The 15,793-nt window shown below is 44.0% G+C and overlaps 1 protein-coding gene across 1 annotated transcript in view; it reads left to right on the top strand.

Annotated features, from left to right (window-relative positions):
• Window positions 1-14,742, top strand: part of STAB2 (stabilin 2) — a 79,807-nt gene extending 65,065 nt beyond the window's left edge. The window contains exons 54-67 of the mRNA XM_039708353.1: window positions 488-637; window positions 2,404-2,508; window positions 2,874-2,981; window positions 3,607-3,800; window positions 4,777-4,918; window positions 6,166-6,299; window positions 6,995-7,160; window positions 7,393-7,499; window positions 8,085-8,204; window positions 9,416-9,574; window positions 11,377-11,484; window positions 12,157-12,285; window positions 13,329-13,448; window positions 14,038-14,742. Coding sequence (XP_039564287.1) covers window positions 488-637; window positions 2,404-2,508; window positions 2,874-2,981; window positions 3,607-3,800; window positions 4,777-4,918; window positions 6,166-6,299; window positions 6,995-7,160; window positions 7,393-7,499; window positions 8,085-8,204; window positions 9,416-9,574; window positions 11,377-11,484; window positions 12,157-12,285; window positions 13,329-13,448; window positions 14,038-14,088 — 1,793 coding nt within the window. The 3' untranslated portion in view covers window positions 14,089-14,742. The remainder of the gene's footprint in view (window positions 1-487; window positions 638-2,403; window positions 2,509-2,873; window positions 2,982-3,606; window positions 3,801-4,776; window positions 4,919-6,165; window positions 6,300-6,994; window positions 7,161-7,392; window positions 7,500-8,084; window positions 8,205-9,415; window positions 9,575-11,376; window positions 11,485-12,156; window positions 12,286-13,328; window positions 13,449-14,037) is intronic.
• Window positions 14,743-15,793: the final 1,051 nt, after the last annotated feature.

Genomic DNA, 15,793 nt, shown 5'->3' with positions numbered 1-15,793 from the left:
CAGTTTGTTAGCAGACACAAACTGTCCTCCTTCACCTACCAGCCCTGCAAGGAGCAGTACAGGGGCCCCCACCAGGGCACAGTCCAGGTCAGGATCTCTGCTGGCAGATAGGTCCAGCCACACAAACCCTGCCAGCTTGTTCTGTCCCGGTTTCACAGAGAGACACATGCAGATCCCATGCAGTCTCCCACAGAGACACTCAAGAAAGGCTCGATTTTGGAAGTGCCATTCGCAGATGAATCTGAATGAGCAAGCAGCCAGATAACAGCAGCCACAAGTCAGTGCTGATCCTCAGCACCTTTCTGATAGGAGCTGTGGAAGAGTTCACAGTAGTCCTGTGTCACAGCCACTTTTACACACCTCAGGAGCGATGCATTTACAGGCATTCCCCGCTTGACAATTTTTACAGAACGAGAACCAACAGTGACAATGAGTAAACGAACACGCACCTGAGCTAAAGAGCCACTTTTCTTTCCCCACCTTTCAGCTTGCCCAGGGGGCCCAGAGACCCCATGCAATGGCCATGGTTCCTGCGACGACGGGTACACGGGGACAGGAGAGTGCCGCTGCAGCGGCGGCTTCAACGGGACCTCGTGCGAGCTGTGCTCACCAGGCAGATACGGCTTCACCTGCAGGCGTACGTTTGAGTTCCCTCTCCTCTTCCATGCCCCACGACAAGCCTAAGCTGTCCTGTCAGCAAGGAGTTTCTGAGTAAGCCAAGGAAAGCTTCCCTCTTAACATCAGTATTTTTCCTGAGTGCCTCCTCACGGCTGCGCATGGCACAGGGTCTCAGAAGGGAGGAGGAGAAGAAGGTATGCAGAGGCTGCAGGGCTGCATCTGCACAGGACCTCCTACTCTTACACAGTACAGCAGTAATAGAACAGAAGAAGGGCCTCCAGCAACAAGTGGTTTTAGCTACAGCACAGCTTTCGCCTCCATCCCCATAAAGCTTAAGACAGGATTTTAGTAACCTGGCTCCTCAAGGAATGTGCTACTTCCACAAAGAGTAAAAAAGGACATCAAAGTGAGGGTTGTTTATAAAGAGGGACAGCCAAGCAACTGCTCACAAAACCCACCTCTCTGTGGCTTCAAATGTAAACTAGGTGGGAGCAGGATCAATATCTCCCTTTAAACTTAAATGTTTTCCTGACATAAAGCCTTTCAGAAAAGAAGTTACAACATTAATGCTTCCATCCTGACCCTGTGCTGCTCCTGAGGCACATAGGATGGGGGGTTATAGGCAAGACAACAGGCTTGGACACAGCTTCTCAGGATTATAACTACCTACAATTCATCCACTTTATAGTACACCATAGCATAAAACTTATGAGCCATTACCTTGAAACCAGATTATAAAATTTAAGAGAAAAAAGGTTTAAAACCCCTTCCTTTTGATGTAAATTTAACTTACAGAAAAATGAACTAATCAAATGAAATGAAAAAACAACAAGTGAAGCTCCTTTTCAGCAGGACAGCTATGCAAAAAATCAGTTCCACAAATCCACATAATTTTCTTCTCTAAACAACAACAATATTTCAAGAGAAAAGATGAGACCATAAAGGATGATTCAGCATAACATTATAAAACAGAGAGCTATGAATCATTCTTGAGGAAGGATTCAGCACATAAGTTATTGCAGGGCCCAAAGACGAGAGGAAAAAACATCATCTATGGATTAAACAGACCATCACACCTCAGGTTGGAGGGCAGAAGCAGCAAAGCCTCACCTATGAAGGAACTGAAGGAATCCAAAAGCTTTTAGCTATGAAAATATCTGAAACCCTAAAAAAATAAACTATAGGTAACTTGTCCCCATTTTACAGAAAAGCTTACTAACCTCATATCTGGCTTCCTTACTAAGCTGGACCTTCTCCCACAGAGCAGACAAGCACTATCCCTCAACACACCTTGGTTTTTCCCTGGCCTCCCCACAATTTACAGCTGCTGTTCATTAAGACTGATTTGTCTGGTCTTCAGCTGTTAACTCCTGACACAGTTCTCTGTGCAGTTTACTACTCCACTGCAATGTGCAGGTCAATACTAATTTTCATTTTTAGAGGCACATTGAACAAATGCCAATTATAAAATCACAGAACCACAGGTTAACTCAGATTGGAAGGGGTTTCACAAGGTCTCGAGCCCAACTCCTTCTCAAAACAGGGTCAGTTCTGAGCTCATGTTGTACAGGACTTATCCTGTCAGGACTTGAAAACCTCCAAGAATGACGATTGCTCAAGCACTCTGGGAAGTCTGGTCCTCTGCTTGACTGGCCTCATGGTGAAATACCATGAAAGTAGACTCATCTAAATTATTTCTGGAAAATACCGTATTAAACTGACATGATGATGTTTCTCTAGAGAAAGACTCCCACTCTGCAACTGATCTCTGTGCTTCTTTTCCAGCTTGTGAATGCAAGAACAACGGGCAGTGTGATGAAGGATACTCAGGGACAGGACGATGTTTCTGTGAAACAGGATGGACTGGCCGGCTGTGTGAAACCAAGCTAGGTCTCTGCCTGCTCTCACCACTCTGTCCATGGAGCTATGGGCTGAAACAACTTGCAGTTCAGCAGAAGGTTTCCATAGATAAGGCAAAAAGGGTTAATAAATGTCAGGAGCCATATAAGAGCACTTAGGGACTCTGCTCTGGACTGAGGACAAGTCCCTTCACCCCACTGTCTCCTCTTTTGTGATATGGCAATACGAGTTCCTACCTCCCCTGTGGAGAGGCTTTGGGCTGTGGCAGTCACAAAATAAAATTCTTACAAATTTTCCAGTTAGCCAGACTGGTACTAAGGGTTCTCCTTCTGCATGAAACGAGGGCATTGTGGTGCCAGAGCTGTTTGATTCCAGCTGTCCTGCCTTCCCTGCAGCTCTGCCACCAGTGTGCTCCCCGAGCTGCTCGGCCAACGCCGTCTGCACGGAGAACAACACATGCCAGTGCAAGCCCTTGTATGATGGGGATGGAATCACATGCACAGGTGAGCTCCCACCCCCAGTCAGGGCCAGAAGGCAGGTTCCTCCCTCTTGCACACACACAGCAATGCAGTTACTGCCCACCCTAAAAACTTCCACTTTGCGGTGGGTGAAACAAGTTTAGGATGTATGGAGTCCAGGTTTTTCTAAATCAGACTTCTCCAGATTTTACCAAGCGGGAGCATGGGCAGCAAGTGCACTTCAGTCAAGTTTTGAAGACAGCAGCGTTTCCCTCAGAGGACTTACAAAGATATCAAAGGGCTTTTCCAACAAAAATGATCCTATTATTTTTTTTTTATGCCCAGAGGCAAGGCAGTTCCCTGGTAACACTGCTACAGAAACAGTTGTTCTTTCTCAGGCAGGTGTCTTACATCTTCCAAAGTCAACCTGGCCAGAAATCTGAAGGTTGGTACCACGTCTCCTGAATCAAGAACATCCTGACACGGCTGTCTGAGCCCTAAGGGATAGACTTACAGAAATTCAGTAATGCCTCAGGAAATGGAAACAGTTTTTTTTTTCCCCAACAAGTATTCTAGTATTTTTAGTGTGAAAGGACTGGTGATGGTTTGTCTTTATGAAGAAGATCCTCTTTAAAAGCAGACTTTACTCATTTGTATTTTTCCTCTGCAGCTGCAGAACTTTGCAAACAGAACAATGGTGGGTGCCACAAGGCGGCCGAATGCACGCAGCACGGGGTGAAAGTCTTCTGCAGCTGCCAGAAGGGCTACAAGGGAGATGGCTTTACCTGCCTGCCAATAAACCCTTGTGCTGATGGGTTCAATGGAGGCTGCCACGAGCATGCCATCTGCACTGTCACAGGGCCTGTAAGTCTAATTATTTCAGTGCCCAGCAGGGAAGACTGAGGAGTTTCTCCCTGGTGCCAGCAGAAGTCTCCTCTGGCTGGATCACACCCTGTGCCTCTCTAAATCTCTGTTTTTCAAAACAACCTTTACTTAGCTCCAGCCTGCTTTCCACATCAGTTTTGTATGCCTCAGCTGAAGGCTGAGAAACATTTTAACATCTTTGCTCTGGGGAATGGGGTAACACAGAAGCTGGGATGTTTTGCATATGTAGTCTTTCTGTCCCAGTCTTAGCTCTCCCTGTCTATCCTATTTGCAACACAAATTTCTTGGATTAAAATTAAACACATTCTGGAAGCCAAACAAAGGGACAGCTGGGAGAATAGTGTCACTTGTTGATTGCTTGTACTCAACTTGAAAATTTCTGCAGCCACATGATATAAATTCCTCATGATGATCCACATAGTCAGTGTGGTTAAGGAAAACCTGTGCAGGTGATTTGATCCAGCATTTGTCCTGGTGCTTGCAGGATCACTTCTCCATTCCATTTTGGTGTCTTGCCTGAGCTGCCTTCCTGATCTGGAAAAGTCTTGCTGATAATACATTCCAGCTGTCAATCATTGCAATCCCTGGATGTCACCAATTCCTGCTTGGTTTATAGCTCTCATTTATTACTAGCAGTGGGCTGTTAAATTCCATGCTTGTTTCCATGCCCAGTCATTTAAATATCATTTTTATATGTTTGCCATCCGTTTTTGTGAATATAACCCTCCAGTGCATGTTACTAACTTTGTGGATTAAATTATGCTTTGGTGTTAATTCAGCAAAGCACCCAAGTACATGTGTAAATATTTGGCTTGCTTGTTAGTAGCAACTTTTCTGTTTGTCCATTCCTGCTTATATCAAGTGAAATTTCCCCAGCAGTTCAGAATGTTGCCTGAAACACCAGAATTGTGAGTTAAATGCTCACCTTGGCCTTTTTCCTTCTCTCCCTGAGCAGGGCAGACGTAAGTGTGAATGCAAACCCGGCTTCATTGGTGATGGGCTGAACTGCTCCGTGCTGCAGCTGCCCCTTGACCGCTGCCTGCAGGACAACGGGCAGTGCCACCCCGACGCCGACTGCGCCGACCTGCACTTCCAAGGTGAGGAGGACACCCCCTGCTCACTCAGGCCTCTACTTAATGTCCCCATGAAACAATGAGGTTACAGCTGGAACGTTGTGGGAATCCTTAAAATCAGAGGGTTTGGGGAAAGCTGCAAAAGGCAGGCCTCAGAGGCAGCAGAACTGTGATTAGAGCTAAGCAGTAGCCATAAAATTGGTCAGCAGATAAATTATGTAAGAAGTAGAAAAGTAAGGACAGAATAGAACAATGGTCTCTGTATTAACTCTTGTCTGGAGTAACTCCCTAATCTGCAGAAAAGTATACCTAGCAGCATATTAGGAAGTTCTAAGCTTAATAATGGAGCTCTGTGCATTGTGTTTTAAGGCTAACAAATGTTGTCTGGAGTAACTCCCTAATCTGCAGAAAAGTATACCTAGCAGCATATTAGAAAGTTCTAAGCTTAATAATGGAGCTCTGTGCATTGTGTTTTAAGGCTAACAAACGGGTATTGTATTCAAAATAAGTAAGCATTGTTTTAACCAAAGGTACGTGTGCTTATAGCTACTGTCAATATGCTTTTGCTTTGTGTGATTGGTCAAAAAGCTTTTAAAGTAAGTTGTAACATTAAGTTCTTAGTCTGCTGCCTGAGATGTGAGCTGATGGCATCTTCGTTTTGTCATAACCATGTAATGAGACAGACTGATGCTGGAAAATAAAACAGCTCAAAACATGTTCCTAGCAGTCCCATCCCATTCATCATTTGTACACAGCCCCCAGCCAGCAATAAATGGTTATAAAAGTTATGTTTGATAATAATTACATGTGAACATGAATTTATCATGAAGCAATGTGTGAGGGCAGTCCAGGTAGGAATGCTACCCTTGAGGAATCAGTCTGCTCTAATCACAATTCACAAAATCCACGGGTATTTGTATGGCACAGCTGGCTCTTCGCTGTGGACAGATGGACTGCAGGAGAGTAGAGATAGTGATGAAGGTAATTTCACCCATAAGGAGTTACAGCTGCACTAATTACCAAGAATTAGGAACAGGCCTGCCCTTAATAGGCCACAGCTAGATCCAATTAGGATGGGTATAGTAAAAGAGTATGTTGAGTGGTGGAGAAGTTAGATAGAGTTTGTTAGTGTGTTGTGAGGAAAGAGTCAGTACTACAGTTCTCATTGCCCATGAGAAATCACCAAGAAGGTCTAGAGTTTTGCAGAAATATGACAACATTGCACCATGGAAGCCCCTTCAGGAGGAGCTGGTCCTTGTCTCTCTTTGCAGACACCACGGTCGGGGTGTTCCACCTGCGGTCCCCCGTGGGGCAGTACAGGATGACTTACGAGCAGGCCAGGGAGGCCTGTGCCAATGAGTCGGCCACCGTGGCTACCTACGACCAGCTGCTGTATGCACAGAAGGTGAGGAGGCCTCTCCCAGGGAGGACATCCCCAAACATGACAGACAAAGGGTAAATGGAGAGGGAGGAGCAGGGGGGCTACTCTGTGCTAACAAGCATCATTTTCTCTCCTTTCCTTTGCCCCTGCCCTAAGCAATGTTTGGCTGGGAGAAATTTTCAGACTTCTTATTGGTTTCACACACGCTCACACAGCACTGAAATAACTTGCCAAGTTCTTGTTTCTAGTGATGCTGGGGTGAGAGATAGTCAGACTTTCAGAGTATTTTCAAGGGCATTTCAATATTAGAATTCTTAAAGAAATGCGCACTTCAGAGTTATGCTTAATTTATTTCTTTAAAGTAAGTCTCCAGGATTCTTTTTCTCAAATGCTGTTAACAGACCCATTTCCCCCTTGAGCATGTTATAGACAACACGTGGCTGATGTCAGTGTGATGAGCATCCCAACTTGGCTTTGCAAAACTTGTTTTAGAAGAATGGGTCAGATTCTCTCTCTCTTGCTGGCTCCTTCCAACTCTGGAAGGAAGAAAGACACTCACTGTTTAGAGGCGCCTTTAGCAAAATGTGAGGCTGGACCAGTGCTGGCAGGGCAGGGGCTGCCTGAGTGCCCCGGGGGCTCTGTTCATTCCACGTGCAGTTCCCCAGCCCCACCACCCGGCTTTTCCCCTGAGTTTTCCCTTCTGGCTGTGCTGGCTGCAGGCGAGGTACCACCTGTGCTCTGCTGGCTGGCTGGATGGTGAGAGGGTGGGCTACCCCACCGCCTTCTCCTCCCCAAACTGCGGCTCCGGATACGTCGGCATCGTGGACTATGGGAGAAGAGTCAACCTGAGCGAAACCTGGGATGTTTTCTGCTACAGGGAGAAAGGTAAGAGGGGCCTTTGCCTCATCCCTCTGTGAAAATGAGAGCAGCAGCCCAGATTTTGGTTCCTTCCATCAGTCACAGGCTGGTAGATAACACTGCAAGAGACTCTGCCTTTTTTTTAACTTTTAAAAAATCTAACCTGTTGCTTACAAGTAGTTTTTCAGGCACAGGGCAGCCTAAAGCTTTCCTGGAAAGGGTGTTTGCCCATACAGCTCTCTCTGTTTATACATTTCAGAAGTGAACTGCACCTGCAAGCCAGGCTACGTGGGGGATGGCATCTCCTGTAGTGGGAACTTGCTGCAAGTGCTGATGTCCTTCCCAACGCTGACAAACTTCCTCTCGGTAGGCACAAAGGCTGGGGTGGGAGTGGAGCAAAGCAGGCCCTGTGTGTTGTACCCAGGGTTTGCTTTGCTAGCCCATCAAACACACCAGTGAAAGCCAGGCAGAGTGGTCTAAATCTGCACCTATCTGGTCTAAATCCAAACGTGAGCTTAGTTACTACTTTTTTAAATTACTTTTTAAATTCAGTTGGAATTAAGTCTGGTGCAGCTTTAGCTTAAAGGAGACTCTCTACACAACTTTTTAAGCATCACAAGAAGCACTGTGCTTTGGAATTCATTGAATTACTACTGGGAAAAGACAAAATGTTAAGAGTCCTTTTCTTGTCAGTACTCGGGCACTATGTGTATCAGCAGCCTCAAAGACAACAGAGGCCCAACATCTGCAAACCAGTTTAATATGTACTCATCAAATCAGCAGCTGGAGCTGGGTTTTGAATACAAACTTCCTTTGGAAAGTCACTCCAGAGCTGCTACATGGCCAATAAGAGAGTTCCTTTGTTGTCATTTGTACAGTGTCATCTTTTCCACTCTCCACACAGGAATGCACATTTGCTCTCTAGTAAAGCTGGATTTTCTTTCTGCTTAGGACATCATGGCTTACTCCAACACCTCCAGGAAGGGGAGAGAGTTCCTGCAGTACCTCACAGACCTGTCAGTGCAAGCCACCCTCTTTGCTCCCAACGACAGTGGGTTAAAGGAAAATGAGGTCAGGGCTTTTCTCTTTTTTTTACTTCCTTGTTCTAATAACACTTCTTCAACAGCTATGGGTTTCTGCATCCCATTGAAATTTAAGCTTGGAAAAATAATCTTAGTGTGATGTGGCTTCTGCTTAATGCCACAGACTTTAAACTGTGCTCACAAAAGACATGAATTCATTGTTTCCATTTCCCTTCCATGGTTAGGGGTGCAAGGTTATTGAGTGTTCAAGTCACAACAGAGACTTTTCCATCAGGGATTTTAGTTACCCTGGTACAAAGGAGTCTGCCTGAAATGAAGTCTGTTCTGGCTCCTTAGCATGGAGCACAGTTATTTGGAGGAAGCAGCATAAGCTTTGGTGTTTCCTACAAATACATTAAAGGTACCCATTCATAACTTCATTACTGTGCTTTCCCCTTTTTATTCTTTCTTTGCTTCCTTCAGTCAAACACTGTTGCAAACAATTCGTAAGGGTTTATTCATTGGTTCATTTCTTCAAGCTGTTTGGAATATCTCTGAGTCTCATCACTTCAGGTCATCCTACAGAGGAGTAAAATCCTTTGTCCTCCTGGAATTAAGGTCCTGCCTGCTGCAGGTAGCCATCAGAGGCCAGCAGGGACAGAATGTCCCACTGTTCCCATGCAGATTTCCCAATAACCTCTAATGCTGCTGCACTTGCTGCAGCTTTAACAGCAGAGGAGGAAAAGGTCACAGGCACGTAGTTTAGTAGTAAATCCAAAGGATTAATGAGCTCTCACAGTTATTTGGAGGAAGCAGCATAAGCTTTGGTGTTTCCTACAAATACATTAAAGGTACCCATTCATAACTTCATTACTGTGCTTTCCCCTTTTTATTCTTTCTTTGCTTCCTTCAGTCAAACACTGTTGCAAACAATTCGTAAGGGTTTATTCATTGGTTCATTTCTTCAAGCTGTTTGGAATATCTCTGAGTCTCATCACTTCAGGTCATCCTACAGAGGAGTAAAATCCTTTGTCCTCCTGGAATTAAGGTCCTGCCTGCTGCAGGTAGCCATCAGAGGCCAGCAGGGACAGAATGTCCCACTGTTCCCATGCAGATTTCCCAATAACCTCTAATGCTGTTGCACTTGCTGCATCTTTAACAGCAGAGGGGGGAAAAAGGTCACAGGCACATAACTTACTAGTAAATCCAAAGGATTAATGAGCTCCATTAACACTCCTTGTATTTTGCCCTCATTTGCAGACCCTTTCTGGGAGAGACATCGAGTATCATTTATCTAATGCCAATATAATGTTTTATGAGGACTTGACCAATGGAACCACCCTTCTCACTCGTCTAGGGAAAAAACTCCTCATTACAAGCACGGGGGGCCAGGAACATCAAGTTCCCACAGCTGACCAGGTACCTCTGTAATAGATTTCCCATCTTTGTGCTTTTCCTCCTCTTATGCTATACCCTGTAATCAGGTGATACACAGATCTGGAGGGCACTTTGATAGGATTAGAGTGGGCAGCAAAGAGAGACTGAGTTCAGAAAGCTCTTTCCTGTCCAGAGACTGCAGGATAGCAGCTGGTAAACTGCAAATTTACCAGCTTGCAAATGGACATCTCATACCTGAAAAACTCAAAGGAAGCTGTTGAAATAGCTTTCAGGAATGGAAAAATAGGGATATGGGCTTCATTTTGCCCTCCTCTCAGCTTGGTAGGATTATGGGAGATGGCTGTGTGATAAAGAGATGACAGCAGCAGTTTGTCATTAAAAAAAGATGTTGGCATTTATAAAGTTTCTTGGTGACTTTCTGGGAGAGGCAGGAGACACCAACACAGCCTTGCTCACAGCAAGCAAACTCCAGCCAGCAAACTTGAGTGGCAAATGGCATTGTCTGCAGTGAAAGTGGCTGCCTGGCACTCAGGAATGACTGCCCTTCTAGGCAGAGCTTTGCAACTTTACAAAGATCATAAAAACCTTCAGTTAGAAAGAAAGAAAAAAAAAAAAAAAAGACAGAGCAACATGAAGGCATCATGCAGGTAATGATGATGGATACTCCATGCACAAGAGAACTGTGACCAGCCAGGGGCCATCCCAGGCTGATGTCCAGCTCTCAGCTTGGTAGGATTATGGGAGATGGCTGTGTGATAAAGAGATGACAGCAGCAGTTTGTCATTAAAAAAAGATGTTGGCATCTGTAAAGTTTCTTGGTGACTTTCTGGGAGAGGCAGGAGACACCAACACAGCCTTGCTCACAGCAAGCAAACTCCAGCCAGCAAACTTGAGTGGCAAATGGCATTGTCTGCAGTGAAAGTGGCTGCCTGGCACTCAGGAATGACTGCCCTTCTAGGCAGAGCTTTGCAACTTCACAAAGATCATAAAAACCTTCAGTTAGAAAGAAAAAAAAAAAAAGGACAGAGCAACATGAAGGCAGCATGCAGGTAATGATGATGGATACTCCATGCACAAGAGAACCATGACCAGCCAGGGGCCATCCCAGGCTGATGTCCAGGGGGGCAGCAGTGTAACTTTCCTAGTTTTTTTTCCATGTGTTGTTTCTTTCTGGCGAGCTGAGCACTCAGCAACTGAGGCGGAGAAACCATCTTGATGTAAATTTTAGTCCCAAAGAGAGAAGGGTCAAAGCTCAGCTCTCATTGCTTCTTTTCCTGGCAGAGTAAAATCCGCTATGTGGACAGAAGTGCTATTGTTGAGTGGGAAAAAGATGTTGGCATCTGTAAAGTTTCTTGGTGACTTTCTGGGAGAGGCAGGAGACACCAACACAGCCTTGCTCACAGCAAGCAAACTCCAGCCAGCAAACTTGAGTGGCAAATGGCATTGTCTGCAGTGAAAGTGGCTGCCTGGCACTCAGGAATGACTGCCCTTCTAGGCAGAGCTTTGCAACTTTACAAAGATCATAAAAACCTTCAGTTAGAAAGAAAGAAAAAAAAAAAAAAAAGACAGAGCAACATGAAGGCATCATGCAGGTAATGATGATGGATACTCCATGCACAAGAGAACTGTGACCAGCCAGGGGCCATCCCAGGCTGATGTCCAGGGAGGCAGTAGTGTAACTTTTCATGGTTTTTTCCACGTGTTGTTTCTTTTTGGTGAGCTGAGCACTCAGCAACTGAGGCAGAGAAACCATCTTAATGTAAATTTTAGTCCCAAAGAGAGAAGGGTCAAAGCTCAGCTCTCATTGCTTCTTTTCCTGGCAGAGTAAAATCCGCTATGTGGACAGAAGTGCTATTGTTGAGTGGGATATAATTGCTTCCAACGGGATAATCCACATCATTTCAGAGCCTTTAAAGGCTCCATCAGAACCTGTAAGTGCATAATGATTCAGGTTTTGGGGGTGGTGAGAGGTAACTGCCTTATTTTACCCTAAACTCATTGCTGACATTTATATTCCTCATCTGACATATATGCAGCTTTCAGCTTAAAAGGTTACTTTCAAAGAGAATCAGTAGTTGAAAACAAGGTACCAATGATACTGAAAATTTGTCTGAACAATTTCTTCCCACAGTTATAAATTTGTTTTCTGTATGTAAAATAATGGAGCTCATTATGTAATGGATTTTTAAAAGCTCCAAATTTAGTTCTTCCACTTTCAAGCTTTTAAGGCACTTTGTTTACTCTTGCCTTGGCAATCATTCCTATCCAAAACAGTGTTTTGAAAGTAGATATCTTTTGCTTGCATGAATTCCTGCAAATTCTCCCAGTTACCCAGCTGTCTCCTTGATCCATAAGGTTTAGAGATGGGCTTGGCAGTGCTGGGGGGAACAGCTGGATTTGATCATCTATTTCCACATAAACTTTTCTGTGATTCTATCAAAAGGCCACATTCAAATGTCTTTAGGGAACACCAACCTAGGAAACCTAAGCACAAGAACAGCTCAGGAGCAGAGCATATATCAAAGGGACACTGTGTGTACTTGGGTGCTGTAAGCTGACCAGTGCCCATCCAGAGCTCACTCACCCTCTTCCCTTGCTTCCAGGCTCCTCTCCATGCCAGTACTGGGACAGGAATATTCTTTGGCATCTGTCTATTTACTGGAATTGTGGCTCTGATTGGATATTCTTACCTCAGGTTCAGGAAGAAAAACATCAGCTTCCAGCACTTCAAGGTAGGTGGGAACACGAAGCTGGGGGGAGTGGGGAGGGACAACTGCACTTCTCAGATTCATAACTAGCAGTTTTTCCATACATTTGGTTAAACTAGAAACATTCCTGATCACTTCACACTTGAGACTGTTCAGACTGAGACACAGAGAAAGTGGGGAAGGCTCACACGCTTGCCTTGGACATGAGTTCATGTTTGCCCCAGACCCTTCCACCCAAATGTCAGCTCACACAGACACTTCCAGCACCAAGGACTGGCCCAAAGCTGATTTAACTGCACCACAGCTGTGCAGAAGTCCTTGCCTCCCCAGAAAAGGTCACCCTTAGGGAAGTGAGGAATTGCAACCACTGAAAGAGCACCTGTTCTCCTCCTCCATTACTATCACTTTTGTTGTTCTGGAGGTTGAAACATTTCATAGGAAAAAAATGATCCAACAAGCAAACAAACTGAAAAATGCCTGTAGAATTGAAAAGTGCAGGTTTTCATACTGATGCACTTTCATGCTTGATTTCTCTTAACCAATTTTGCTAGCAACACAGAGATGCAAAACCAGTCAGCAACAGCTAAGCTAAAGGGGTGAGGAAAAAAATGTTACAACTTATACAAGAACATACCCAAAAAGAAAGTCTACCTAGAAGGGAATAGAAGTCCCTTCCTGTTCTAGTCCCTGCATGTAATGTGAATCATCTTGTAGAAACAAAACCCAGTAGCCAAGAGCCAGAGGAAACAGATTTTTAAATAGTTTCAAAGGGAGCCCTCAGGACTAACCAACTACTTTTTACCCCAAGCACCATTTCAGGGTCACATTTCCCCTCCCATTTTTTGCTGAGGCTTAAAAATAAGAAGGGAGAGGAAAAGAAATACCAGTGTTAAGTGACCTGAGATAAAACAACAACCAAAACCACAGTTCAAGCCCAGAGACAGATTTAGACAATAAGGCCAGTTGAATCACAACAGTGCACCAGCTGGTAGGGAGGCTCAAGTGTTCCACTTAATGCACTGGGGGAGGAGGATGAAATTTAAGCAAGTTTGTGTGCTTTTGTGTAGTCCAAAGATGACACTGACACAACGCCACTGGACAAGTCACAGCCTTCAAATATCACCAACCCCTCATATGAAAGTTCTTCAACACTGACCTCACCAGAGCCTACTTATGATCTTTTCTCAGTAAGTATTCATTTTGATTTGAGATTGAGACACTACTAATATATGGTAAGAGGGAATGACTTTATAAAAGAAAAAATGTCTAGCTGGAACAGAAAAATAAATTCAAGAAACCAGCATTTGAGTTTCTGGCTTTCCTGTCTCCCCCTACTTGAAATTGGGTTGCCTCACCTTTAGAAAAATTGAAGCTGTGGTCAAAAGCTGCATCTCAAGGCCATCTTCAAAGACAGCTGAATTAAACTGGACTTCAGATAACACTGGATGACAGTGACACATCCATAAAAACTTTAAAAGCCTCCTAATTTTGTCTTCATGCCTCCTTGCTACCCAGCTGAGAGCCATGCTAGCACTCCGAAGAACCTGAAACCCAGCAGGGAGGGGGCTGGGAATTCAGGGAAAGAAGGATTGCACCCTCATGTACATGCAGAGTCTAAAACCAAAATGCACCATTTTGCATCTAGTAAAAGGACTTGTTTGGTGCAGAAATGTCAGGTGCCAACTCTGCCATCTGTATGGACAAATTTGCCAAAATGTTACTTTTGTTTCTTAATGCAGTGTTCAAGTCTGATTTCCTTTTTATTCTATTTTACAGGATTCAGATGACCAACAGCTTGTGATAAGTGGTCCTTATGATCAGAATTAAAAATTGAATTTGGAATTAGTCATCTAATAAATACATTGTTATTTACACTTATTGTGAAAAAAAGAGCACTTACAGGGAATAAAATCTTGTTACAAATTAAAAATCAAAAGAGCACAGCTTTAAGATGCCTTCTATATAGCTCACAGAGATACCAACTTTAGAAGTGTTGGCTGAATCTGAGCAGTGCCAACTGTGAGTGCTAAAAGCAAAATTGAGTCTCAACTAACCTACCCAGAAGCAGACACCTCTCTGGGAAAAGCAGCTGATTTTCACTCACCTGCTATTTAACTGCTTTTCTTTTTCTTTACAGACTAAAATGGCTACAAGCACACAGGGCTGCTAACTTGGCAAATATCCTAAATTTTCTAGTACTCCAGGCCTGTGCTTTCATTTTGGCTCAGTTACAATTAGAACAGGCAAGTGTGAAACAGAACATGTGGTAAACGTCTATTTTTAAACAGAGGGGATTTTTTGGCTGGTATACTTTCCTGTTAGATAGTCAGCAGCAGGAAACAAAGCCATCCTGCCTGTCCCCCTTGCCTCTTCTAGCTTCTCTGTCTTTCCTCAACCTTGGCTTGGTGTTTGCTTTACATCTCACCTCGCTGACCAAAGAGCAGCAGTAATTAAGGTAGCTTTAGTAAGAAATTGAGGTGACGTGAGTATGTCCAAAGGAACCATTTTTGTGAAAAGTGGACTGTGAAGATGTACAGCCCCTGGCCATACAACGTCTGCTTTCAGTTCTTCAGGCCTGAAGATTCTTCAGACAGTGTGTGTTTTTACCAAGCACAGCAGAAACAGCTGTCCCTGTCACCACACACCATTGGAGATGGCTCAAAATTGAGTTTGATTCAGTGCCACGTCCTCCCATCAAAATATTAAACATCATAATGAGAACATGAAAAAAACACAAAAGAGCAAGAAAAGCAAGGTTTTCTTTCTGGCAGCAGTAACATCCCCCCAGTCTATAGGGGCAGGAGGGAAGCCCAGGGAAGCTTTAGTTATCTCTGGGAACTACCCCAGGAGGCATTCCCTCAGAACAAGGCAGGGGGCAAATCCAGTGTTGTTGATGCAGCTATTAAGCACAAGGAAGGAAATACAACCTGTAAATACACATTTATCTGGATGAAACAAACATACAGTCAATTTCCTCAACTCCTTCCCTTGTCCCCCTACACAAGCCTCCTAGTTTTCACAGACTTTAGAAAATTTAGAACACAAACACACTTAAACACACACATCTAGGAGGGTTTTCCCCACAGAATTTTGCGATTGATACAACTCATGTTCTTTCCTTCTCCCCAGTCAATCAAAATATTAAAGCTCACAGAGACCAGAAGATAAAGTCCAAGCATTTTTTTTTTTGTAAAAATCATTAAATATTTGTATCCCCAAAAAAAAAAAAAAGCTCCACGATTCATTAATCTCTTTTTTTACTGACTGGCTATTCAGCTCTTTGCTTTTGAAAGACCAGAACAAAAACTTTTTCTTGCTTTGGTGTTCAAATGAACCATACTCCCAAAATTAGTACAGAGACACGGCCCATTAAACATGCCTAAAAATCTCTTTGAAATCAGTAGCATAAGGTTAAAATGAGCAATGCAGAGAGTGTCAAGGTGAAATCATTAAAAAAATGCAAAACATTTTTAAAAGTTACAAAGCAGCACTTTAGCACTGAGAAATAAATAATACATTTGAATATTCTCTC

The sequence above is a fragment of the Passer montanus genome, unplaced genomic scaffold (assembly GCF_014805655.1).
Source record: "Passer montanus isolate IOZ18808 unplaced genomic scaffold, ASM1480565v1 scaffold20, whole genome shotgun sequence".
Classification (NCBI taxonomy): Eukaryota; Metazoa; Chordata; class Aves; order Passeriformes; family Passeridae; genus Passer; species Passer montanus.
This window is presented reverse-complemented; position numbering and strand designations above follow the sequence as displayed.